At 36.6% G+C, this 27170-nt stretch overlaps 1 protein-coding gene across 1 annotated transcript; it reads right to left on the reverse strand.

Moving 5' to 3' along the window:
* Nucleotides 1-1144: 1144 nt before the first annotated feature.
* On the reverse strand, nucleotides 1145-22390 carry LOC121417340 (cornifelin-like). Its single transcript, XM_041611014.1, has 5 exons — nucleotides 22250-22390; nucleotides 9017-9075; nucleotides 8394-8478; nucleotides 6111-6250; nucleotides 1145-2219 (listed from the first exon to the last, which is right to left on the reverse strand). Exons 2-5 carry the CDS (start codon nucleotides 9071-9073, stop codon nucleotides 2112-2114), a joined length of 390 nt encoding a protein of 129 aa, XP_041466948.1. The 5' UTR covers nucleotides 9074-9075; nucleotides 22250-22390; the 3' UTR covers nucleotides 1145-2111.
* Nucleotides 22391-27170: the final 4780 nt, after the last annotated feature.

Genomic DNA, 27170 nt, shown 5'->3' on the forward strand with positions numbered 1-27170 from the left:
TCATTTATCTAAACTACGTAGAAGAACATTTTGTAGAAAAATGTTATTTTGAACAACGTTGTTTTTTCGTTTGCCACAAAGCAAGCTTTATTGTTCGATATAAAACTACAAAACTTTATGGGGTGTAAACCATAGTTTACCGTATGCATGCATTTATTCATAATATTATTAAACCAAATTGATCTAAAGGTCTGTACCGACCGCACAAAAACGTTTTTAGCGCTGACAATACAGTAACAGAGGCCCTGTTACCACCGGCTATGTGGCAGCGTTGCCTAATGTTACAAGAATGCATTGCTTAATATTGAAATGAATATTCAAACTTTAACAATCCGAAAGATGTGACTGAGCTTACTGTTAGTGCCATGTTAAGCTAACAACGTTTCTGTGCGGTCGACACTGGTTGTCTCAAAACAAGTGAATGGGAAATTCTATAATTTTTCAAAAAACATAAACAAATATTTACCGTAATTATCAAGTGATGAGATATTTCAAAAACATAAACAAATATTTACCGTAACTACCAAGTGATTAAAATGAACGCCATTTTCCAAATATTGTTTTACATTTAAAAGTTTGTGTGAATTTCTACAACTGAATCAGCAAAGTCAACAAGATTCAGGGAGGAGAGAGACGAAATAGTAGTTAATAATTCGATAGAATTCATGGAAGGGATAGGGGTAACTTTCTCTTTTCTATCATTCTGTACATAACATGCGGGAAGACATGCATATTACATTTTGTAAAAACATAAAAAAACTAACAACAATATCACTAATCTAAAAACATTCAAGATGTAACAACTTGGACACGGAATATATACAGATTTACAGGCATACAAAATATCGTGGAATGATTACATAGTTATATCATCTAAACTAGCACACGTGATTTTAGTACTATCAATAAAAACTAAGGCACTTTGTGTTAAAGCTATAAATAAGAATATAACCCATTACCGTTTTCGGGTGGGGGGAAGTTAGTTATCCTATGCAGACGATCGCCTTGGAAAAGATCTGGGCCCAGTTGCAGAAAGAGTTGCGTTTGAACGCAAGTCAAAAAATCAAACGCAAGTCCCAAATGCGCGCTGTTGATTGGTTGGAAATCAAGTTGCGCATGATTGTTAGAGTTGCGATCGATTGCGTTGGTAACTTTGCCATCCAATGGTAACTACCATGGTAACGTTGTTCACTAACCGATTAACATCAATAAACCATACAAGTTACCAAGGTTACTATTAATAATGGTAACTTTATGCGACGGGACCTGGGCTCAACAGGCTTCTGTACTGGCAACCCCATGAGTAAAGAAATAATGCCAACCATTCCTATAACTTCTTTATATCTGTGTATCTAAGAGTAAAAGAAAGTAAAAGTTTGCGCCAAAATACAAACGCAATTATCTAAGGGGGCGGATTATTGAACATTATGATAGAAAACAAAAACAACACAGACAACGTTATAAACTGTGTAGTTTTCTGATGTTACACTACTCATCAATGTTATTTGACGTATTAGTTATGTTACAGAGGCATGTAACCGATATAACATTATATAAACGTTAAGTACAAAGAGGGTAAGACAAAAGCTGCCGGAAGACTTTCTTACAAAGTTAATATCATTTATGTAAGAACTGAAATGGAAGAAGGAAGAAATTTTCTGGTCAGTGATTGGTCTTTATATGTAATTAGAGAAAGAGAGACAAAGAGACGGAGGTGGAGATAGAAAAGGAGAGGGAGATAGGGGAATGGCAAATAAAAACAAAGTGAGATAGAAAGGTATGCAAAGAGAGGGAGAGAGAGAGAAGAGGAAATAAATAACAAAAATAAAGACAGTCAGAAAAAATGAACGGAAAAGAAAGAGTGACAGAAAAAAAGGAAGAAAAAAGTGTCGATAAAGGCAATGGAAGAAGAGCAACATCAAAAGGAGGAGATAGAAATATATAAAAAGAGGAAGGAAAAAAGAAGAAAATATATTAAAAGGTCTTGAATATCGTCATCCATTCTCTCATATCATAACAGACAGGATAGACCACAGAGGTTCGTTGCCCATTCGCCAGCCATCTCATGACACAGCGCAGCTCTAGAAGGTTATTGGTCATCCGTAAGGGCTTTATGCTTGGATGCGTCCGCTCTTGATGCCCTGTACCTCGCGTGCAAGCTGACATCCGGCGCACCAGCCACAGAAGATGGACGTGCAACAGTCGTTCAGGAGGGACCCCTGTATAAAATGAAAGGAAATGGACAGAATGTGATCCCTCCATTTAGACAAGTCGTCTGAAGACGCATTACACTATGGAAGCTTAAAAGTGCCACCGAGATGTTGAGATAATTATCTTGGGAAGTCGACATCATGATAGCAAACGATCAGATGACGAGATCCTGGATCTCATCATATCGACATCTCAAAAGAGATGATCAGATGACAAGATCCCAGATCTCGTCATGTCAACATCTTTTAGAAGAGATGATCAGATGACAAGATCTTCTATCTCGTCATGTCGACATCTTTTAGAAGAGATGATCAGATGACAAGATCTATCTCGTCATGTCTACATCCAGTGGAAGAGATGATCAGATGTCATGGTCTCGTAACTTATCATGTCTACATCTTTTAAAAGAGATGATCAGACGGCATGATCATGGCTCGAAGATCTTGTCATCTGATCATCTCTTCTAAAAGATGTCGACATGACGTCATCTGATATTTTGCTATCATGATGTCGACTTCCCAAGATAATTATCTCAACATCTCGGTGGCACTTTTAAGCTTTAATATTACAATGTATGTAGCGTCATGGTATAGCGGTTCAGGCTCTTGCCCTGAAATCAGTGGCTCGTGTGTGTTCGAATCCTACCACAGCCTGGCTTTCGTTGGCAAGACACCAATCCACACTCTGCCACTCTCCACCTAGGTGTTACATGGGTACTCGGTAAGATGCGAAATTCCATGCCTAGCGACTGAGTCAGATGTTGTTTGAAGGTTTGCATGGTGGCATGTACAATTGCTGATGTGGTTTACGGTACACCGTGTGGGGTGTTATCGAAACAGTGGATAGAAGAAGAGAAGAAACGGATAGGCGAGAAAGTGGAAATTTGAGAGTAGAATATTCTTTCTTGAAAGTAGTCCTGAAAAAGGGCTGTAAACCAGAAGGAATGTTGAGTTAGAACATCTTGAGTAGTAGAGCTGACGAGGTGATGCTGGCTTGAGTCGGCAAGTAGAGATGATGAGTAGTAGACTACTACTCATCATCTCTACTCGCCGACTCAAGCCAGCATCTATCGTTTTGGATACCGGCTTGCCTGGAGAAAATAACCATGCACTTTCTCCACTCCGGGCGGGCGGGGGGGGGGATCCAACATGAGTTTTCACACTCACTTACATGTACTAGGCATACTGCACAGGTCTACATTATATGGAGTACCCATTTAACACTTGGGTGGAAAGTGCTTAACCCTAAAAGGACCGGGGGGGGGGGATGGTGGCCCCCTCAACGCTTCGCGCGATATTTCCGAAACGCAAAGAGATAGCGCCGCATTTTTTTTCCTTTTTAATTCTCACGAAACTTTTGAGACCAAATTCGCGACATACGGGTTAACATCGTGACGCCACGTGTTTTTTTTACTAGAGAATGTCATGCCCAAACTGGATCATTTTTATACTTTGTGTACTATGTCTAAGGGAGATCATGAAATTCATGGAACTATGATTACTTTTTGTTCGAATTCGTCTGCTTGATTAATTAAGGGTTCAATTTAGTTGTTAAATGGTCTGTAATAATTTCCATTGAAAGAAACAATGAAAAAAGAAAAAGAAAAAAAATATATAAGGCTTTGTGGAAATCTTTAAATTAGATTACAAAGATGACATCTGGGACAAAAAATTGAAGTGAAATTGGGTTTTTAATTTGCAAATAATGTTTTTCACAAATAAATCTGCACATAATTTGTTTATTTACAAAACATAATTATTTTCAGACCTTTTTTATACCCGATTGTAGTTCATGTTGAAACAAAAGTGTGTACCAAACCTCGGCGCGAACGGTGGCCGAGATCAGAGAGGGAGGTGGGGGGGGGGGGGCACCATGCCCCCAGTCTTCAATTCATTTCAACATCCCAGTCCTTTTCGGGTTAAGGACGCTATGCCATTGATTCGAACACACAACCGTATGATAAGAACTCAGAACTGAAAGATTTCCAGGTCCCCGTCTTACAAAGAGTTACGATTGATCCGATCAATCGCAACTATGGACGGCCAGCAATGACAGCTGGTATGTTGCATGTTTGTTCGAAATATTTTCTAGCAATGATGTATATTCATGCGTTGTTTTCTTAAAAAAAATCACTGTGCTTCTTTTTGTTTACAAATGGCATTGTGCAAATTTCCTATGAAATGTATGACATTAATGGATTTCAAAAGAGTTACGATTGATTGGATCTATCGTAACTCTTTGTAAGACGGCCCCCAGATGTCTTCTTCCACATTTGTGGAGCGTTGTGGCCCAGTGGATAAGACTTCTGACTTTGAAACAGAGGGTCGTGGGTTCGAATCCAAGCCATGGCGTAATTTCCTTCAGCAAGAAATTTATCCACATTGTGCTGCACTCGACCCAGGTGAGGTGAATGGGTACCCGGCAGGATTAATTCCTTGAATGCATGAGCGCTGAAACCTGAAAGGCAGCTCGAGCTAAAGCCGGGGTAATAATAATAATAACGCGCCTCGGAATAGAATATTTCTAGATACATGGCGCTATATAAATGATTATTATTATTATTTACCAAAATGATATAAATATTGATGCTTTCGTTTAAATCAAACAAGTGGGGAATAATATAGGTTTTCCCGTCCAATTTCATCAGAGTTGCAATCAAATGAATGAAAGCACGTTCAAATTCGAAATATTTCGTCCACCCTCTGCACACATAGTTCATTTTCATTCATTTAGCATTTAATTCCGTTCTATATCATTCCTTTGAATTTTGTAGAAATTCAATTCAGAGAGAAACTCGTTCAAATTAATGGCCCTAAGGTGTCATTTAATTTCGCGACGACGAGCTGATCGTTTAATTTCGCCTGAAACACCATTTTCAATTTCATTTATCAGAACACATATTTGCACTTTAAACTTCCAAATTCTGATAATGTTTCTGTATTTATTTTTTTTTCAAACTTTACCCTATATTTCTATTTTTTGCGGATCTTTTCAGTTAGAATCATTTTATTCCATTATGTTTGATAAAGACGTAATTCATGTAACACTTGTAGGATATGGTTGTAAACGCTTATTCTTTAAGTGATTGATGAGTGGTTGCAGGAGCGGATCCAGGATTTCCCAAAAGGGGGGCACATTTTCCGGAGGAATTTGACGAGTAAAAAAAAAAGAAGGTTATTAACCAAAGAATAAGGGTATTTCGTCCACGAAAAAAAATAATTGTGCCTCTAAAAGGGGGGGGGGGGGGGCACGAGTCGGCTGTGCCCTCCCCCTGGATCCGCCATTGAGTGGGTCGATGACCTAGTATGCCAATGGTAGGTATTTTTTCTTCATCATCTTGTTCTTTTGTATTTTACATAATTGTATATAATTTAAATCGTTTTGGGGAAGGGATGGGTATCATGGAATTGACCACAGTCTATATATAGTTATGAAAGTGGAACAAAAACGAGTTGTTGTTCCGATGATGGTCTGTCAGATGTAAAATTCAGTAAAATTTTTAACATCCAATTTAGGGGTAAAACCCATTTCCATAATTATTCAAAAGAAGTAAAAAAAAAACAACAAAAAACATTGTCCATATCTTGTGATTGCATATTAATGATTTTGAATTCCTAGACGTTCGCAAGGAAGGTCCCGGTGAGAATTTGAAAACACTACTCAGCTATTTTAATTTGATCGTTCTTTATAAATGTTTAAATGAAATAACAACAAAATCGCGTGCCAGTAGAATTAAATTAAATTAAGTATTTGGCTATTTAAATGCTGATCTCATAGGTCATTCAAATTAGTTGCAAATTGAATTATTACATCATTAAGTCGGTTGAAATTTTGACGAAATTGGACGGGAAAACCTATATTATACTAGTAAACTGCAATTTGGCTTTGGCAAGATTTACCTGCACATTGTGGCGTCCACGGTGAAGCGCCCTCATCGATATCAGAGGGCCAGGCAGGCACATTGGGACGCAGCAACTCTCTCCCATATCAGAAGCAATGCAACATTGATGACAGGGATGGAAGAAAAATCCAATAAGACCTAGAAAAGGGCAACAAGAAAATAGTAGAAATCCACGGATGGTTGAGGGAAAATATTGCTCAAAATATACACTCAAAGGGGGAGTGAACTGTGGGGTCTTACATTGACGGTGTCTTATTAAAGGGGAAGTTCACCCTGAAGAAAACTTTGTTTTAAAAATAGCAGAAAAAATAGTAAAAAATATTGGTGAAGGTTTGAGGAAAATCCGTTAAAGAGTAAGAAAGTTATTAGAGTTCAAAATTTTGGATTTGTGACGTCATAAACGAGCAGCTGCCCCATGTGTTATGTAACATAAAATGTATGAATTTCAAATTTGGTATGGTTCCTGATGACTTAATTTTGTTTTCTTTCAATGATCGGATGCGAAACGATTTGTCTATTGATATACAAAAGTTACAATGAAAACCATTTTCAATTTTCTGAGAAAATGACATTTCATTGATTTTTTACCATTCTCTATGTAGGGATGCTGCTCGCATATGACGTCACAAATCAAATAATTGAAATTCTAATAACTTTTTAATTATTTGATGAATTTTTCTCAAACCTTCGGCAATATTTTTAATTATTTTTTCTGCTATTTTTACAATAAACTTTTTGTCAGGGTGAACTTCCCGTGTAATACATAGTCTTAAAATATACGTTTTCAGATATCTACTAACACTACAGTGTGTATCAAAAAAAGTTTACACCAATTGGTTTGAGTTTTAACACCACAGTTTTTACAGTGTAAAAATTCCCTTCCGGATGTAGACTGAACTAGAGAGAGCAAGGCATGTATTCTGAAGTTAGGTTTAACCACGGTCTAATGTCTGTACTAAAACTATGGGAAGCCAAAATTTTCAAAATTTTACTAAATTATATGTTCCTTAGGTTTACTGTGCTCTTTCCCGATTCGTCAATGGTGAAGACAATCATCTTTTTATACTTCCTAGACCATTATGAATGACTTGAGAGGCAAAAGAGCTGAAATGTGATATCTGTACAGTTAGTGATTTCTGTATTTCAATTGGCTATTGATACTTAACCCCCAACTTTAAACCTGGGTTTAAGTTAAACCCGATTTCAGAATACACTGCAAAAAACACCAGCCCGGAATCTATACGTCCACACCGGAGAAGTATTGAAACAACACCAGTTTGGAATCAAACCGATGCCGTTCTAATACTAATCTGGTGTTAGACCAAAACGAAGCTGGAGTTGTTTAACACTTCTCTGGTGTGGACATATATAGATTCCGGGCTGGTTTTCAATCAACACCAGAATTTTTGCAGTGTACGGGCCTATGAATAGACCAGTTCGTAGTTACTTCATGGGCAATTTTGGTCAAATGACCTTTCCTTTCTTTCATCATGATAGGCAGATTTCAAAGCAAGATATTACGTAAGCTTGCCTTACATAGCAAGATGAAGAAATTGAATAGACCAGGTGACTAGAATAGCACACCAATGAACACTTAATGAAGGTATTTGTTGCATTCCTACTTTGAATGCATATCTTAGCATGTTGCACAATGTACTTGACAACTGTGAAATACCAGTCGTTCGTGGAAGCATTGTTTGTTTTTTGTGGATGTAAATGAAAACGACAATTCAAAAGAATATATGAATAATCAAGACATCAAAGTTGGTGCTTATCTCATTAGATTTTAAAGCACCATGTCACTTTAGTACAAAGGACCTTCTTCTGATCATGCGTACAATCTTTTGATCATTCGCAGAAAGGAACTTTCCGACCAGGCAATCAGTTTCATTAAATGTTTTTAAGTCAAAATCAAGGCAAATTATTTTAAATAGTTATTCATAAAGTTTGTTTGTATAAATTTAATTTAGGCATGTTAGGCACCCCCCCCCCCCTTTATGTTGTAGTTTAGTGATTTTTTTTTCTTTGTTATTAAAGTCTTTGTATGATTATTATGTTATAGGGTCAGCTAATCACAAGGCTCGTTCCTTTCTTGCTGTCCCTCTCATATTCAATCCAATGTTGATTTCTATTTGTTGTTGTTGTTTTTCTATTTTGTTAATACGATGCTTTGTATATGTTGTGTTTTTGTATGGATTTTTATGAGAAAATAAATTGAAATTGAAATTGAAAATTTGAAATTGAAAATTTGAAATTGAACTACGAACTGGCTTATACGTACATGACGGGATGTCATCAAAGCACTGGAGAAGACCAGAGCTCCAAGCGCGTGGAACGCCTCGAGGCATCAGAGGGTTTACAGTCATCTGAAACGAGAATGAAACCCAAATGATTATACACCGTATAAAATGAAGTGCTGATTTAGCACTTACAGTGCTTGTATAGTTACTGCGCTACAAGTGCCGGTGTTCTAGTGTAAATTTGAACTAGAAAATCCGCACTCGTAGTGCAGTCACTAAACAAGCACTGTAAGTCCTTAATTAGCATTTTATTTTTTACAGTGTCCAATGCATAGTCGATATTTGTATAAAACCATAGTTGCCTACAAAACAACAAGACATATCTAGTAATACAATATGAATTACAATTAACTCAAAAAGACAAAAATAGGTCTCATAAAAAATAACAAATTAAATTTTAGGTATAATTGGTACATCACTTCTTTTTACTTTAAATAGGAGAGAGTATACTCTTTCAGGTCACATATTTGCAATTGTTCGTCGGGTGCAAATCTTCGGATGATCTCAGATCTCCATTGTGATTTTAATTACATTTTTCAAGGAATCGATGCGGTGTAGATAGTTTGCCGGTAGCAAATGCGACAAGTGCCTTATCAACACTCACCTGGAAGTCTGTGGCCGGTGGGGCGAGCCCTGGCTGCTGTGTGATTGGTTGGTTCATGGCTAACGAAATAAACAAAACAGATGTAAGAAAGATTAATAACAACGTATCGATTACAGGTTGAAATCAATAGAAATACACGCCCTCTACGTCATGGCTAACGAAATAAACATAACAGAGGTTATGATTAATATTAACGTAACGATTACAGGTTGAAATAAATAGAAGTACACGCCCTCTACGTCATGGCTAACGAAATAAACATAACAGAGGTAAGGATTAATATTAACGTATCGATTACAGGTTGAAATAAATATAAATACACGCCCTCTACGTCATGGCTAACGAAATAAACATAACAGAGGTAAGAAGGATTAATATTAACGTATCGATTACATTTTTTGGTTTTGAATAATATTTTATTTTCCTCCTCTTTCAAATCAATAAGTTTACCATCACAATTCATATAAATAAAGATTCTTTGCATGTATACAATCAATAAACAATCACACAAATAAATGTATCAATATCAATGAGATTAGAAATATTTTTTAAATGATTACAAACGAAATCGACCTGCCAAATTTGTCTTCTATAACAATGTGAAAGCAGAGAAAAGAAAACCATATCAATCGACAAAATAACAAAAAAATACTTTGTAAAAGATGACTTTTTTCCCTGAATAGGATAGAAATAATCTCTTTTGCACACAATAATTGCACAAGAAATAAATTTTGAAAAGGGATGAAAGATTATTTCAAAGGTTAATTAGAGGGTTAATTAGATTACAGGTTAAAATAAATAGAAATACACGCCCTCTACGTCATGTCTGTCTTAACTTCTCTGTCACTTTCTTCCAAACAGGAAAGACATATGTATCACCAACATAATTGCAACTCAAATGATTGCTGATCGACTTCCAATCTCCACTTCAAATCCATTCCAGCAAAAAGTTAAATTGAATACAAAGAGGAAAATCCAACAAGCATAGCACTGAAAATGTCATGAAAATCGAATGTAAAGTAAGGAAGTTAGTTATCAGTGACATTTTAAAGTTTTGCTTTATTTCATAAAAAAGGTTATACGCACATCCTAGTCAGTATGCAAATGAGGGGACAGATGACATCACTCACTCATTTGTTCTATTGTATTTCATTTTATGAAAGATTTAAAATGTTCTCCTCATTGTCATGAGAAACAAAATTTTATTCGTCCCAAACATGTGGAACTACAATTACACTTTGTGGTTCAGTCAAGTCTGGTCTTTACTGTCAAATCTGCATGCTAAAATTGAAATATTGTATAATTCAAATACTACAAAAACAAAAGAAAATGGTGAGTGGCATCATCGTCTCTCTCATTTGCATATCACTGTTTTGTGAAAAATAAGTGAAATTTTAAAATGCTGTAACCTTCTTATTTTACATCCGGTTTCGATGAAATTTTCAGCATTATGCTTGTTTGATCATTGTCTATTAATTCAAATGATGATATTTGGGGTGGATATGACCTTTAAATGATTTTAATCTTCGTATCGATGAAGAGGGACAATGGCATGACACAACCCTGTGCTACCACGCTCTAAAAAAAGTTAACCTACTTTGGGGTAAAGTGGGAACATGTATATTTGCTGGATAATATAATTATATAATATTGACTGGCCTTGAGGGGAACATCAAATATATTGCCAGCAAATGAATCATATTGGCCCGAGTCTTTAGACGAGGGCAATATGGGTCATTTAAGGGCAATATATTTGATGTTCCCCGAAAGAAGAGCCAGTCAATATTTTTATTATCATCCAAATCAGATATCTAGAGCAAAAATCATGATAATGGGGATATTTCTTTTAAAAATAGAGTTCTATTGTGTCATGTTAATATCGGTCTAGGCTCTGCACTTAACCATTATGACGTACTTGCAAGCGCTCGGATTCAGCGTTGTCTTTATTATGACGTATATTGTTGGTGGGCGGATCCTTATGAAGCGTATCTCTTTATACGCATCTACAAATGCCCGGATGTGAGACCAGGGAAAATACAAAGGTATATTTTGCTTCGTCTCTGCATGCAAAGTAAATACGCGCATTGAGACCGAGGAAAATACAAACAATATACCTACCCTTCCCGATATTCAGAAAATGTAGGGCAATACGGTTTTGTAAATGACCAGCTCAGATGTCTGATACGGGTGATAATACATAATATTTAGCTAACTTGACGCAATGTTCCGTTGGAATTTACCCTATAAAATTGCATTTTGCAAATAATATTGCAGATTACTATAAAAAAATATATATCTAACATCAAGTAAGTAGGTCAATGGAAAAGAGACAAATCTGGTATATCCATCATATTTATAGAGAAAAGAGTCGGAAGAGGATGATGCCCCCCCCCCCCCCCTGTTCCCGCACCCCTGGAAAATCAATCTCAGCATTTGTATTCGCCTTTGATGGTTCGCAGCTAGCTGGCAAACTACTAAATGATGACAATCGGCCTGGGTCTATACATAGAGGTAGCTCCATGGTCTATATTTTTTAACGAGGCGCACATACGTTGCCTATTCAACGGGCTATTCAATTGAACAAAGGAGGATGGTGATGATGATGATAATAGTAATAATAATGATAATAATGATGAGGGTAATATAAATAGTAGGAATAGTGCTAGTGGTAGTAGTAGAAGTAGGAGTAGTAGTAGTAGTGGTGGAAGAAGTAGTAGAAGTAGTAGTAGTAGTAGGTAGTAGTAGTAGTAGTAGTAGTAGTAGTAGTAGTAGTAGTAGTAGTAGTAGGAGTCATAGAAATAATGTCATCCCCTCCCCCCCCCCCCACACACACACACCTTGACAAGGAAGAATGACCCCTACCCCCTGTGCTACCACGGGTAATTGCTGCTAGTAAAAACAATAATAATGCAAAAAATTGTAAAATTTATAGAGTCTGAGTACACAGACTAATGTTAGTGTTAGAGGTCACATCGTTTCGGGGGAAAGGGTCGTAGAAGCCAAGTTTGTCAAGGCGTCAACCAATAACACTAGAGATCACGATGCATTGGCCAGTGGGCTGGAATGTTTGGGAATGAGCACGGAGACCCCCATGTTATATGCATGCAGGTTGTCAAGTGAAATGAAAATCTCTATGACATCACCAATGCGGTCAATTTAAAGTATCCATGCATGGGTATTACAAATTTTGAATTTCATAACTTTCTTACTGCATGTCCGATATTGTGCAGACTTTCACGTATGGGGCCTTTACACTTGTCTGACATTTCTTTTTGTTTTGAAAGTTTTTTTTTTCTTTCTGATTTGATCCCCCTTTAACTCAATCTTGGCTGTATTCTGCGTACCGGATGATCTTGATACACTGAATTTCCGATTCTATCCATCCTGTTAATACAACATACATCCCTGGTCATCAAGTCAATACTGAAAATACTGCCAAACACCATTTCCGCTATCGGACCTGAAAGGCTTCTGCCCTTTGGCAACGTACAGGGATCCCTCAGGTACATTGCGTATAGGCTATGTACTGTTTAATAATTTAATAATAATAACAACAACAATAGTACTACTACTAATATTAACAATGGTTGTAATGATAATAATAATGATAACTAATAATAACAACAGCAATAATGAAAAAAAAAAATAATGGCAAAAGCCAATAGAACTACATTTACAAAGCGCGCTTCAGCCTTCATACTTTGGTTTCTAAGCGCATATATTGTGATTGTTATTACCCTGGTGATAAGATCCACCACTGACTGTCCCAGACATAAAGTGCACCATCTCCACTCCCTTGGGAGTATCCTGGCCATGTAGCCGTTTATCAGTGCACACATGCTAATCTAACCACACTGATTTTTGCATCCTACCAGGCACCTGGGTGGAGAGTGACAAACACGGAGCAAGAGCCTTGCCAAAGGGCATTAGCGCAGGGTGGGGATTCGATCCCTCGACCCTTGGCTTGAAAGTCAAGTGACGTAACCGCTACACCACGATCCCTCCACTAATAAACACTTGAGAAATTTTAAATTCCCTAGATTGTTTGACTTTAAAGGTATTACATTGCGATGATTTGAGTTTAACAGAATTAAATCCATACTGGTGAAGATTTTGATGACAATTCAACAAGGGATAAGAGCGCTTATGCGTATGAATTTTCATTCTCGAATTTGTGACGTTATATGCGAGCAGATTTCACATGATTCTGATTAAATCATGTAATATCAATGTCATAAATTGCATTTTGAAACGAATATGATGGTCACAATTTTTTCATTACAGAAGGGGTATCAAAATAATACTAATAGTAATATGCAACATTTATATAGCGCTTAATACAAATGTTTCAAAGCGCTGCATTCCTTTACCTCGGCTTTAGCACGGCTATACCCTGATCAAGCGCAACGAGCATTCCAGGAATTCCTTCCTACCGGGTACCGATTTACTACACCTGGGTTGAGAGTGGCAAATGTAGATAAATGCCTTGCCAAAGGACGTTAGTGCTGCGGTGGGATTTGAACCCCGGACGTTGTGGTTCAAAGTCAGAATACTTATCCACTGAGCCACAACACCTCTACATCTCTCCGAATGGTGTGCGTGATTGATGATCTATCTGGCGGCACACGTGACTGAATCACTTTGACGTAGGGTCTTTTCACACGGGAAACTATAATCATCATTGTTGTGATGTTTGCAATTCGTCTTTAGAATCATCGGACCTTTCACACGAAAACGGTGATTTGAGTGGAACTTACGGGAATTCACCTCCGGAGTAGAATTTGGATTCGTAACTTGTGGTTAGCATTCCTGATTCGAATCATGTTCTGGTTTGGATTCACACGTGCTAAAAAAAATCGCCATTAGCCTTGCTTTTCAGTGGAATCATCATTCAAATTACGTTTGCCTTTTTTACCGTGTGAAAGGGCGGGTAGTATCCTTCATCAAAACCCCATCAATTTGTTCCTGCTTCTGCATTTCTCTCAGAATACTTATATCAGGTAAGCCTACTATGCTCGCCTCCTAAAAAGGAAAACAAAATGTTTTCGTTGATTATGAAGCAAAAACGAAGTATATTCCGTTGCACCCAGTTTTTGACAGAGATTGGCGAGTATTTTGAACGCAGATCAAACACATATGCATCTTTTGACAATTCTATTTTCAAGACACTTTGTACACTCTTTCAGAATCCCGGTGGGCAACGACTGGAAAAGTCCATGGCGATGTCATTTTATCATATTTTCAATATGATTCCCTCCTTTGGTGACCTCGTCACAGGGGGTAGGGTGAGGGTGAGGGAGGGGGAGGGGTGGCTAGGCGGGAAGAGATGAATCCGAGTTTAGATTGACCTTCACTCTTTCTGGGTCAAACGATACCACTTAAACATACCACCACCAGCATTGGCGGATGTGCATCCCACTTTGAGAGCCATAATTAAGATTTCTAACGTAAATATGCGAGTCACAGGTTCACCCCGTGTATTCTTAAAGGACAAGTCCACCCCAACAAAAACTTGAATTGAATAAAAAGATAAAAATTCAACAAGCATAATACTGAAAATTTCATCGAAATCGGATGTAAAATAAGAAAGTTATGACATTTTAAAGTTTCGCTTCATTTCACAAAACAGTTCTATGCACATCTCGGTCGGTATGCAAATGAGGGAACTGATGACATCACTCACTCACTATTTGTTTTGTATTTTATTATATGAAGTATGAGATATTTTGATTTTCTCGTCATTGGCATGTGAAATGAAGTTTCATTCCTCCCTGAACACGTGGAATTCCATTATTTTAACATTTTGTGCTTCAGGCAAGGAGGTCCTAATCATCAAATTCGTAAAAATTGAAATATTGTATAATTCAAACAATAAAAAACAAAAGAAATAGTGAGTGAGTGACATCATCGACTCTCTCATTTGGATGTAACTGGCTCGTTCATATAACTATTTTGTTAAAAATAAGCGAAACTTTGAAATGTCATAACTTTCTTATTTTACATCCGATTTTGATGAAATTTTCAGCATTGTGCTTGTCTGATTTTTCTCTATTGATTCAAATCAACATTTTTCTGAGGTGGACTTGACCTTTAATGGGAATATGTAGTTTATACACAAAGGAGACCCCCCCCCTCCACCGTTTCTTTCTGGCTTGTGAAATTTTACTCATCCTTTCGGAAAATCCTGGGGCGGTATTCTGAACATTGTCTTATCTCCATATTTTATCTTATCTCAGAGATATGACAAAATCGGTATTCTGGTGGATGTCATAACTTTTGTCACAAAAATTGTCATAAATTTTGTCTTATCTCTTTGGTGCGCGTAATCCTTTTATACAAGCAAAAGATATGACAAAAGTTATGACAGGGGGTAGCAGTCATAAATTTTGTCATATCTTTTAGTACCAAATATCCCGATACCCTGCCGACTGAATGTCAAGCATATAACGATATCATTTAGATTAGATTGTGGCATAAGTTTCACTCATCATCCACGACAATTTTTAGAATTATTTTGTCATGCTACAATTAGTTAGGCCCTACATATTAATTTCTCCCTTTTTTCTCTGTTTTCCTTATTTTTCTACTTCTCCTCTAAAATCCTTCACAGCTCCCTGTCTCTCTTTGTAATTAAGCGCATCAATATTCGCGTAGTTGCGCGATGCCAGAAACAGAATTGGGGATATCCCCTACCTGTCACGGGGCATTCCTATTGGCTAGAAGGGCTCCCACTGGGAACTAACGATGATTTCGATTGGATTGCTTCCGAAAAGATGGGCGGGAACTTTGAGAGATATGACAGGGAAAAGACAATGTTCAGAATACCGATTTGTGACAATCATAGCATTGTCATATCTCGGAGAGAAATGACAAAATTTATGACAAAAGTTATGACAGAGTTACAGAATACCACCCCAGGATCCGCCCCTGACTACCAGCAGGTCTCAATAACCTTGACGCACTTCATGATTATCAGGGACTCTGCCATGAAGCAGGTTGATAAGATCAAACTCCGGGCCTTTTCACACGTGAATCTTGAATCATCATTTGTAATGATGAGTGCCATTGTAATCGTGACTGCGATTATATCGCGCTCGTGATTTTAATCATGTTCTACTTTGGTTTCACACGTGCTAAATATTCGTCATTTGCCTTATTTTTCACTGGGATCATCATTCAAATTACCATTTTTTACCGTGTGAAAGGGCGGTCCCTTCAATGAAATATGCCTGCTTTTATCTCAAAGACACGAAAGTCGGTATCCTATTTTTATACAGTGCCGCAATGTCGATATCTTTGAAGTTAGTTCTTAGTTCTTATTTTTCTTTTTTTCTGATGGAACCTATAGAAAAGACCTACATCACAGTTGGGAAGACAAACCTAGCACCAAAATAGGTCTATCTACTCGTGATGTTTGGATTTATTGTTTTCAAACAGCATATTGTATGATAGGCCTTTCTGAGTATTTTTGACATCAGCGATCAAATAAGATTAAACAAAAATTAAAGAGGCACGATGGTCAAAAGTTGTTTGCATATAGCAGAAATAAAAGGACTCTAAAATTCCATAAATCGTTGTACCGACAGTCACCGTATCAAAGTTGCTAATATCAACACCCTTAATTGGGCTAGTTGAACATAATATCTTATTAAAAAGCACTATTAAATATATCATCGGAATGATAACGAAAAGGTGACAAATGAAGTCAAGCTATGTATAGATGAAAGAAACGGAACAAACAAAAGGTAATATAATCCCCATTTAAGGTTTAGACATTGGATAAAGGTATCAGGCTGACATAAACACGATACATATCGGAAATGGTACTCGACACAAGGAGGCAATGACTGATAATGGAAACAAAAAGCCCGCGAATTATTGGAAGAGGTCCTCGAAGCGCGAAGCAAGGATAAAATGCTTGATGATGAAAATATTGAAAAACGTGATAAAATAATATTGGAAGTGGTGCTCTAGGCAATAATACAAGTTAAACGATTGGTATTGAAAAAGAACCAATATTAAAGTGATTGGTTAACATTGGTTTGACTTTTACAAAATCTGAGCTAGAAGGTCAAACTTGTTACCTGTGTCTCTGATATGTTACAAAAATGAAGCCCAGAAAAAATTGCGTTCGAAAATAATTATTTTGCGCTTCAAAAATGGAAGTATATAGTGACCGGAAACACCTTCTTAATTTCATCCCATACACTTATGTGTACTATTTAGGCGTCTATAAGACACCTATTTACTAATCGGGGTTTGCCTTGTAGTTTTGGCTTTTCATTCTCAATAATGGTTGTTTTCAGAGTTTATTAGTTCTAATACATGCACTTTTGCACATGTTTCATCTTGGTTTGAGATTTTTTAAATCTGCTGCTCACAAAGTTAAACAATACCTTTAACTCTATTTTGATTATTTGAGGGGTATGACAGTATGACACCCAGAGGATCGTATAAAAAACAAATAGGCCTATATATTCACTCCATAAAAAGTGGGGTGAATTGAATAAGCAAATTATGTTGAGAAATTCAATTACTGACAATAATATACGTAATAAAAGATGACAAGAATTTCAAAATCCAGAGAGCATTAAAAGTATATTTCTAGGTGTGTATGAGGAGGAGGAGGAGGGTGTGTGCTTAGTCTGCGGTGCAAACCCCTAATTCGAGTTACAGGAATGGTCCAGGCTGGAGATATTTGATGAACTTTTCAGCATTTTGCTCTGAATTTTACTCTATTAAGTTACATTTTCAGCCCGCAGCATAAGAGTCTGAAACTCTGAAAGTGCATTTTACAATGCCTTGTGCCTTTTGTACGTGCTAGTCTTTGCGTGGAGACCCACTTGTTGATCATTGATCAAAGTTTCAATCAGTGTCTGTGTCTGCAGACTAGGTGGGATGTGTATTGCAACAGGTTGCAACACAAACCTGCTCTGGTTTGTCATTATATTTTATCACCTACGCGGAAACTGCAAGCGAAAGTAAAAGCATTTTGCTCTGAATTTTACTCTATTTAGTTATATTTTCAGCCCGGAGCATAAGAGTCTGAAACTCTGAAAGTGCATTTTACAATGCCTTGTGCCTTTTGTACGTGCTAGTCTTTGCGTGGAGACCCACTTGTTGATCATTGATCAAAGTTTCAATCAGTGTCTGTGTCTGCAGACTAGGTGGGGGTAGCCCCAATAGGAAGTGTATTGCAACAGGTTGCAACACAAACCTGCTCTGGTTTGTCATCATATTTTATCACCTACGCGGAAACTGGAAACGAAAGTAAAAGATAGTTCCGGGTCGGAGAAACTTACAGTTCAGATAAAAAAAATCACGACTTTAATCTGTTCATCCGCCCCGCCAGATAAAGGTCAAGATTTATTTCCTTATACCAAAATGAATATTGCACCATTTCACAAAAATCCCTGATCACCTCTACATTCTTTTGAATGAACGTAAAGCAAAGTCAATACGTTCCTTGTCATATAGGAGGGCGCGCCGTGGTCTAGTGGTTCTGACTCTCGCCTTTCAAACAGAGGGTCGTGAGTTCGAATCCTAGCCGTGGCGTGTTTTTCTCCAGCAAGCAATACTGTGCTGCACTTGACCCAGGTGAGGTTAATGGGAACCCGGCAGGATTAATTCCTTGAATGCACTGCACGCTTTGTATCCTTGGGCAAAAAGCGCTAGATAAAAAACAGCTATCGTAATTATTATATATATTCTTCATAATTTTTTCAGGAAAGAAAATAACAATATTTTCCTATTTTATTCTCGGGTGGGAAACATAATAAAATCAGCGAATTTTTAACGAATTAGCTAACTCATCAGGTTGCGCGGGCGAAGCGAACAAGCAAGACACTGTCTCCTTGTGGAATAAAATGGATATATATGTGATTATGTGACAGGTTGAACGTTAGAATCATTCAGAAATAATCCGAACTTAGCCTTTCAATTTACCCTTTGATTACTGTATTTTGTTCATTTTGGAGGGTAGGAAGGGCAGGGGGGGGAGGTTGGTGCGATGTACCCCATCCCCTCAGAAAACGTGAAATATATTATGGTAATAAATGAGAAAAAGAACAGAGGAAAAGAAGGAGACAATGTGCAATATATCTTCTAAAAGTGATGTAATAATGAAAAGCTATCCGAAAATTTGATCTGTCTTTGAAAATGTCGAAGTGTTTGCTACCGCGCTTGTTTCGCTCGCTCGTAGCCGCTGTTTATGAATTTTGCCCCTTATTTGTCATGTCTGCCCTCGTTTTTTTTGGGTGGGGGGGGGGGGCTTATTACGCCAATGCAATGTAATGCTAAATGGGGAAGTCACACTAAAGAATCTTACTCGACACCGATCAAAACCATTTATGTCATTTTCAACAAAATAGGATCGGTCGGTATGGATTCGGTTTCCCACGTGTGACTGACACAATCAGAATCATGTAACACAAAGGTTAGCGATCAATCGTACGCTTGAATTTTACGATTGATTGTACATTGTAGTCAATGGAATCAATCGTAGAAAACATGTTCTACGATCATTGCTAAGCTTTGTGTAACGAACCCCAGGACGGAAATGTAGCAAGAGTTTAGAAAACTTTTTATCTGATCCAATTTCGTAATGGATCCAGGATAGAGTGATACACTTTCCAAACGTTTCATTGTCCGACTTCGTTCCAGTTCATCGAGCTCGACCAATGCAAAGATCTGACATGAAAATAATCGCTGGCCTAAGCATACAGTTTAGTATGGGAGGATTAGGGGCCTTAATAGGGGCAACGGACCTCCTAAATCATGTGTCACCCCCCCCCCCCCACTCCCACACACACACACACACACAAATGGAAACAATGAAAAATGATTAAGCTTATAGCTCAAAATCTATGGTAATTCCACATATTCAGGGAGGAAAAGACATTTGCTTCAGAGAAGAATGGGGAGTCGGTTGGAATATTTCATATATGAGTGACATCATGAGTCTCCTCATTTGCATACTGACCAAGACCTTCATCTAAAACCGTTTTTGCAAAATTAAACGAAATTTAAAATGTCATAACTGTCTTGCATTACATCCGATTTTGATGAAATTGTCAGTGTTATGCTTGCTTGATTTCCTCTTTCTTATTTAATTATGTAAGGGTGGACTTGTTCTTCAAACACCACTGGCCCACGCCCTTCCAATTAGTATGGATATATATCCTGCTCCTGCTATATGCATGACAAACTTCGGATTGCATGAATCATACAAACAAAATTTTGGCTAATAAAAAGTGTATCACTCGGGACCAATTGAGAGCTCATAACAATTCATCGTCCAGAAAACGAGTTAAAGGACAACTCCATCCCCAACAAAAAAGTGGATTTGATTGGAAAAAAAGGTTGATTTGAAACGAAAAAAAATCCAGCAAACATAGCCCTGAAAATTTCGTCAAAATTGGATGTAAAATTAGAAAGTTTTATGACATTTTAAAGTTGTTCTTAATTACACAAAACTGTTACATGCACATCCTGGTCGGTATGCAAACAAGAAGACTGACGATGTCATCCACTGACTTTTTCTTTTGTATTTTATTATGTAAAATATTCAAATTTTCTCCTCATTATCAAGTGAAACAGCAATTGATTCCCCCTGAATATGTGGAATTGGCATTGTTCAATACTGATGGAATTTTGTATATTAAAGTCAAATGATAAAAGACAAAAGAAACATAAACAGTGATTGAAGGACATCATCGACTGTCTCATTTGCATGCCACTGAATTGTGCAGATCGACGTTTTGTAAAAAGCGAGACTTTAAAATGTCGTAACTTCCTTATTTTACATCCGATTTGAGGAAAATATACAGCGGTGTGCTTGTTTGATTTTTCTCTATCGATTCAATCCAACAATTTTCTGGGGTGGACTTGATCTTTAATAGCTTAAAAATTAATTTGTTGGCTGAACATTCTTGCTGTTATAGTATCCCTCATTGTTATGTCAAACCTGTTAAGAAAATGAAGTATTGTATACTTCAGACAATAAAAAGCAACATAAATAGTGAGTGAGGGGCATTTGCATATCACTAAAATGTTCATATAGGCTCCCCAAATATTTGTGAAAAACAAACAAAACTTGTAGTAACTAGTTAAAGTTCCATAACTTTCTTATTTTACCTCCGGTTTTGATGAAAACTCCAGTGTTATGGTTGTTAGAATTATCCGTATTGAATCAATAAATATTTTCTGGGATATACACGTACATTAATATACATTGATCCAACAGTCATGAACCATCAACAGGCCTGATCAGGGCCCATCTTTCAACAATACATAGGCCTATTCAATAAATAACACAGGTTTTGTATCTATAGCCCACGTATCCAACTTGCTAGGTGCTTTCGGGCGAGGCGTTCCTTAAAGGACAAGTCCACCCCAACAAAAACTCGATTTGAATAAAAAGAGAAATTCACCAAGCATAACACTGAAAATTTCATCAAAATCGGATGTAAAATAAGAAAGTGATGGCATTTTAAAGTTTCGCTTCATTTCACAAAACAGTAATATGCACATCTCGGTCGATATGCATATGAGGAACTGAAGACATCACTCACTCATTATTTCTTTTGTATTTTATTATATGAAATATGAAATATTTTTATTTTCTCGTCATTGTCATGTAAAATGAAGTTTCATTCCACCCTGAACACATGGAATTCCATTATTTTAACATTTTGTGCTTCAGGCAAGGAGGTCCTAATCGTCAAATTCGTAAAAATTGAAATATTGTATAATTCAAACAATAAAAAACAAAAGAAATAGTGAGTGAGTGACATCATCAACTCTCTCATTTAGATGTTACTGGCTCGTTCATATAACTATTTTGTTAAAAATAAGCGAAAGTTTGAAATGTCATAACTTTCTTATTTTACATCCGATTTTGAAGAAATTTTCAGTGTTATGCTTGGTGAATTTTTCTCTTTTAATTCAAATCAGTGGCATTCGTCGCCAGAGCAAATGTCATTATGGAACCCAATTACCATCGCTCCAGATCCAGCTCCAACATGCAAGGTCCAGTCTAAGCTAAGTAAAGTGTATCATCATCGAGTCATATATCACACACCGGACAATCATAAATCATGCCATCTTCTTGCCAACGTCTCATTTACCATTTAGATTCAAATAAACATATAGGCATGAAAAGTATCGGCAATTCAACACATATCAGTCACTTAAAAAAGAAAAATATCATTGGAATTGGAGCAGCTTGCTTACCTGAAAACAATCTTGAAAGTTTGCCGATGGGCGAAGTGAAAAAAGTCAGAGCTTACTCTGCGATGAGCTGTGTATGCTTCACCAGTGTGTTTCGGAAGAGTGCTCAGCACAGTCTGATTCCCTAATGTTTAATGCAGGGTTTATTATCGTGTTGGAATGTCGGGTTGGGGTGGAAAGTGATCAAGGCCAGACTTCCAGAAACAAATCACGAACCTAAACTAGTCTCGGTATCCAGACTCGTTTCCGTAGTGATCATGCAAGCGGGATACATATAACATTTTCTTCTTTTTTTTTGCTATTGAAGTATTTATTGCAGTTATATGTACTCAAATTTTGGACGTCCTACGTATTCGTCAGGAATAGCTAGATTACAATCAACTCCTAAATCACATTAACTTTCGGAATTAATTAAATTATTTTCCTGTACTTTCCATGTCAATACGTGAAACTGAAAGATGTAGGTAGATATTAAAATATAGTATTGATTATGTTACTTTTGCGAGCCCTGGGCATAGAACAAAAACAATGTTGTTACTCTTTTCTTCTTTGCTTTCATTTCCACTTTAATTTCATATTTAATTATTCAACTTCAAATTGTACTTTTGCATTTACATTGTACAATGTTTGTTTTATATGGCCAAATGAATAATAATAATAATAATAATACATGTGTGTGTGTGTGTGTGGAATATATATATATATCGAAAGTCAACGTCTATGACTCTATGCAAATACAACAACGGATATCGGATCTCGTTACAAAAGTACTTAGTGGAGGAAGTAACGAACACGCACGCACACTCACCCTCGCACCATCATTATCCCACACACTCATCACAAAAGTCTCACGTGTATCTCAAGCACGTATGATCTGTTGAATATCGGAAGAACTAGTTCAGATGCGGGGTTCGATTTCCACTTGGATCATGTTTACAGTTAAAAGTTTTAATTTCTTTATGTCCTACACAAGCATTCATACATGGTACATGCAAAAATGAATAACAGATTTTCAATATAGAAAACAAAAACATGAATTGATCGATAACACAAATTCGTGTCAGTACATTCCAGGGAAAAAAGTTCCACAAAACTGATACTTTGAAGAAAAAAAATGCCTAAATAAGCAGGAAAAAGGAGAGGTTAAGATGAATTTAGTTTTATACAAAGAGGAAACATGGGAAATGTGATGAGATAGCAAAGGGAAATAGATAGATAGAAAGGTATATAGATAGATAGATATAAAGATAGGGAGGGAGATGCAGAGAGAAGTGGGAGGAACACCCAAAATTGCATAAAAATGTGTTTTTAAGAGGGTTAACACCATGCTAAATATATTAAACAGGTATACAACTAAAGAACGGGTAGTTCATTGTATCATATTCGTGACATTTCTTTAGCCAAAACAGCCAAATATTTTTAAAAGTTTCAAGACGAATTTTCGCTTGACAGAGCGAGTAGCATCGATGGGGAGGGAGGCCCCCGAAGCTACCGCCATTTTTTTTAATCCATTAGAAGCTAAAATAAGCCCTCATTAATATTAATTTCGTAAGATGCTCCCTCGTGTATCAGACAATACGCACATCAGAGCAATGACAAAGGTCAACTTGGAAAATTCATTAATGTAGGCCTATTCATTTTGTTACGCGCTCGTGACGGGAAGGATTCAGCGAAACAAGCAAGAATCGGGGAAATCGCGTATTAATGACACTCTTATCCAATGACAAGGCCGGATTATGAATATGAATGTCAATGAGGGCTTATTTTTGTCTTCAAATGATCGCGGTAGGCGGAGCCTAATCTCATTTGTTTTGTGTTGAACACGCGCGCAGCTTTCGGTCTAGTAATTTATTATAAGGTCTTGGGGGGGGGGGTCTCAAACTTCGGACCAGTCAGAGCAAAGGAATTACCCGTGGCAGAGTGGTTTCTTCCATTAATTGTCTCGTGATAGGAGGACCAAGGTGACTATTCTTTCTAATTTTTTGAAATGATGAATTTGAGAGTCGATCATGATTTTTTTTCTCTAGGAGGGCTTGTAATACAGAGTTTCAAAGAATACATTGGATAAATTGTTTTTATCACTAAAAGAAAAAGCAAAAAGAGACATTTTGGGAGTATTTCATAGTCAATTAAAGGGAAAGTTGTTCACGTGTGAACAACTTTTGTTGCACTGCCAAAGCGGGAGCATTAGTAATCGCAATATTCAAATGCTCATAACTTTCTAATTGTTTGTCCGATTTTTCTCAAACTTTCTTTGATCTTATTCTTTGATTTTTCTCTTTCCGCACAAGCCCACTCATTTGTTTCAAGGGTTTCATTCTCCTTTGATATTGAGAACATTATCTAAATAGAAAACTATGATCTACACACGTCCTCATTTATCCAATTCTTTGGATGAGTCTATAAAACACTCAATACTTTCAAACACAAACTCAAACGTGTCCAAATTAATCATTACAATATAAAAACGTAATTGCCGATTTTTTTTCTGTTGCCCTCAGTGGCGTTATGAACAACCAAAAAATTAACAACCAACAAATTAAAAAATGAAATATCTGTCCTCTTTCTGTGCGATAAGGGGCTCACATGAGTATTGCAGACCCCCATTCACTCATGTTAAATCATACGTAGCTCATCAAAAAATCATCAAAAATCAATCCCACGATAGATTTTGGTTTAATTCGCTGACATTAGTCACAACTAACAGTACATTAAGACTTGATATGTCAATCGGGTACTTGTCCAGCTCAATCAAAAGTAAAATGGCCTGAAATAAGAATAACCATAATTTTGGCCAGTTTATTGCCAGAAAAAAACCGAACTGCATTGTGGGTAATAATAATTAAAATGAAATACAAAAATGCAGTCTAGCCTCCCCAAAGACCTTAATTATAAAAGAGTATGAAATATGACATTGTTTCTATCATTTGTATTTTGATATACAAACATTTTGTCTATTATTAATGAATTAATTTAATCAATAAAGTCATGTGATCTTTACTTACGCCTGACCGGCATGCTTTGCGCGCAGTTGAATTATTCTCATGTGCCCTAAGTATATCTTGTCTACATGACGTTTATGTGACTCACCCATGCCGACAGGCAGCCTGTAGTAGCGCCACCTCAAGTTTTTAAAGAACAAGTTCACCCCAACAAAAAGTTGATTCGAATTAAAAAAAAATCGAAAAAGCATAAAACAAAAATTTTCATCAAAATCGGATGTAAATAAGAAAGTTATGACATGCAGGACCTAGCCTGTAGAAGGCTCCCACACAGTTTGAAAACCCAGACTTCAGTGACCACCTTCAAGGGCAACCTGAAAACATATCTGAATAAAAGTGTTTTTTGATAGACATTGGCTTATTGTTCAGACATGTATTACATGTATATGTAAATAGCTTTTTTGTTGTTCCGCTCTGAAGCACCTTGAGCATTTTGTCAAGATGGAAAGAGCGCTATATAAATCTTATGTATTATTATTTTAAAGCTTCGCTTAATTTCACAAAACGGTTATATTCACATCCTTTTCGGTGTGCAAATGAGGAGACTGGTGACATCACTCACTATTTCTTTAGCATTTCATTATGTGAAATATTCCAATTTTCTCATTGTGTTGTCGCCTGAAACAACGATTAATTCCTCCCTGAACGTGTGCAATTAGCATTGATAAATACTATATGGTTCAATCGAGTTGGCCCTAATTATTGCCAAATCTGTGAAAAATGAAATATTGTATTATTCAAACAATAAAAAACAAAAGAAACAGTGATGGACATCATCGACTGTCTCATTTACATGTCCCTGAGTTGTGCATATCACTGTTTTGTGAAAAATAAGCGAAACTTTAAAACCACATAACTCTTTCGTTTTACATCCGATTTTGATGACATTTTCAGCATAATGCTTGTTTGATTTTTCTCTATCATTTTATTCAAACCAACATTTTTTTTTCTGGGTTGGACTTGGCCCTAACTTCCCACATCATGCAGGCCTGCATAATGCGACGTTTTGAGCAGTGCATCTATAAAGGTGTTAATGTTTATATCTAAATATATAGGGTAAAATTCAAAAAGCAAAATGAGTAATATTTCATCAACATCTGACAAATAGCAAAGTTACTGAATTTTAAAGTTCAGCAATATAATGTGAAAACAGTTGTATATATGCCGTCATGAATATTCATTGGATGTGCGGATGATGTCACATCACCAATTTCCTTTTTCTTATGCGAGTGAAATCATTTTTTTTTTCATTCGTGTAAGTGATAATGATATGTTTCCCGTGTAATGAAATAGGTTGCAGCAATGAAAATCTTATCCACTTAGTCGGTTGTTATTCCAATATTTTTTTCTTGAAGGGGAAAATGTAATAAAATACAAAAGAACCAGTGGGGATATGACCTCAGTAGTTTGCTATTTGAATGTAGCCATGCATAGAACTGTATCACTGGAATAATGCTAATCTCTAAAATGCCATATGTTAACTTTGTTATTCCTTGTCCGAGTTTGATCAAATTTTCAGTGCTTTGTTCGTTTGATTTTACCTAATGTGTGCAAATCAAGTTTTCTTCACACGTGAGTATTCCTTTAAAAACATATTAATCCAGCTTTTGAATGATAACACACTAATTCACTACTCAATATCAAAGGGATGGTCCGGGCTGAAAATATTTAAATCTAAATAAATGGGGTAAAATTCACAAAACAAAAGATAAAAATATCATCAAAATCTGATTAAAAAATAGCGACGTTATTAAATTGTAAAGATTAGCAATATAATGAGAAAACAGTTATATGCGCGTCGTCATGTTTAGATAGGCTGATGATGTCACATCCCCACTTTCCTTTTTTTCTTATGTTATTACATAAAATCGTTTTTTTTTATACACTGCGAAAACTCCGGTGTTGATTTAACACCAGACCGG

The sequence above is a fragment of the Lytechinus variegatus genome, chromosome 6 (assembly GCF_018143015.1).
Source record: "Lytechinus variegatus isolate NC3 chromosome 6, Lvar_3.0, whole genome shotgun sequence".
Classification (NCBI taxonomy): Eukaryota; Metazoa; Echinodermata; class Echinoidea; order Temnopleuroida; family Toxopneustidae; genus Lytechinus; species Lytechinus variegatus.

Excerpts from the sequence above, each read along its gene's own strand:
- LOC121417340 (XM_041611014.1), bottom strand. The coding sequence starts at position 9,073 with ATGAACCAACCAATCACACAGCAGCCAGGGCTCGCCCCACCGGCCACA. Across the intron at positions 8,479-9,016 it reads CACCGGCCACAGACTTCCAG|ATGACTGTAAACCCTCTGAT; the intron begins GTGAGTGTTGAT and ends TTCTCGTTTCAG. Across the intron at positions 2,220-6,110 it reads GTGGACGCCACAATGTGCAG|GGGTCCCTCCTGAACGACTG; the intron begins GTAAATCTTGCC and ends CATTTTATACAG.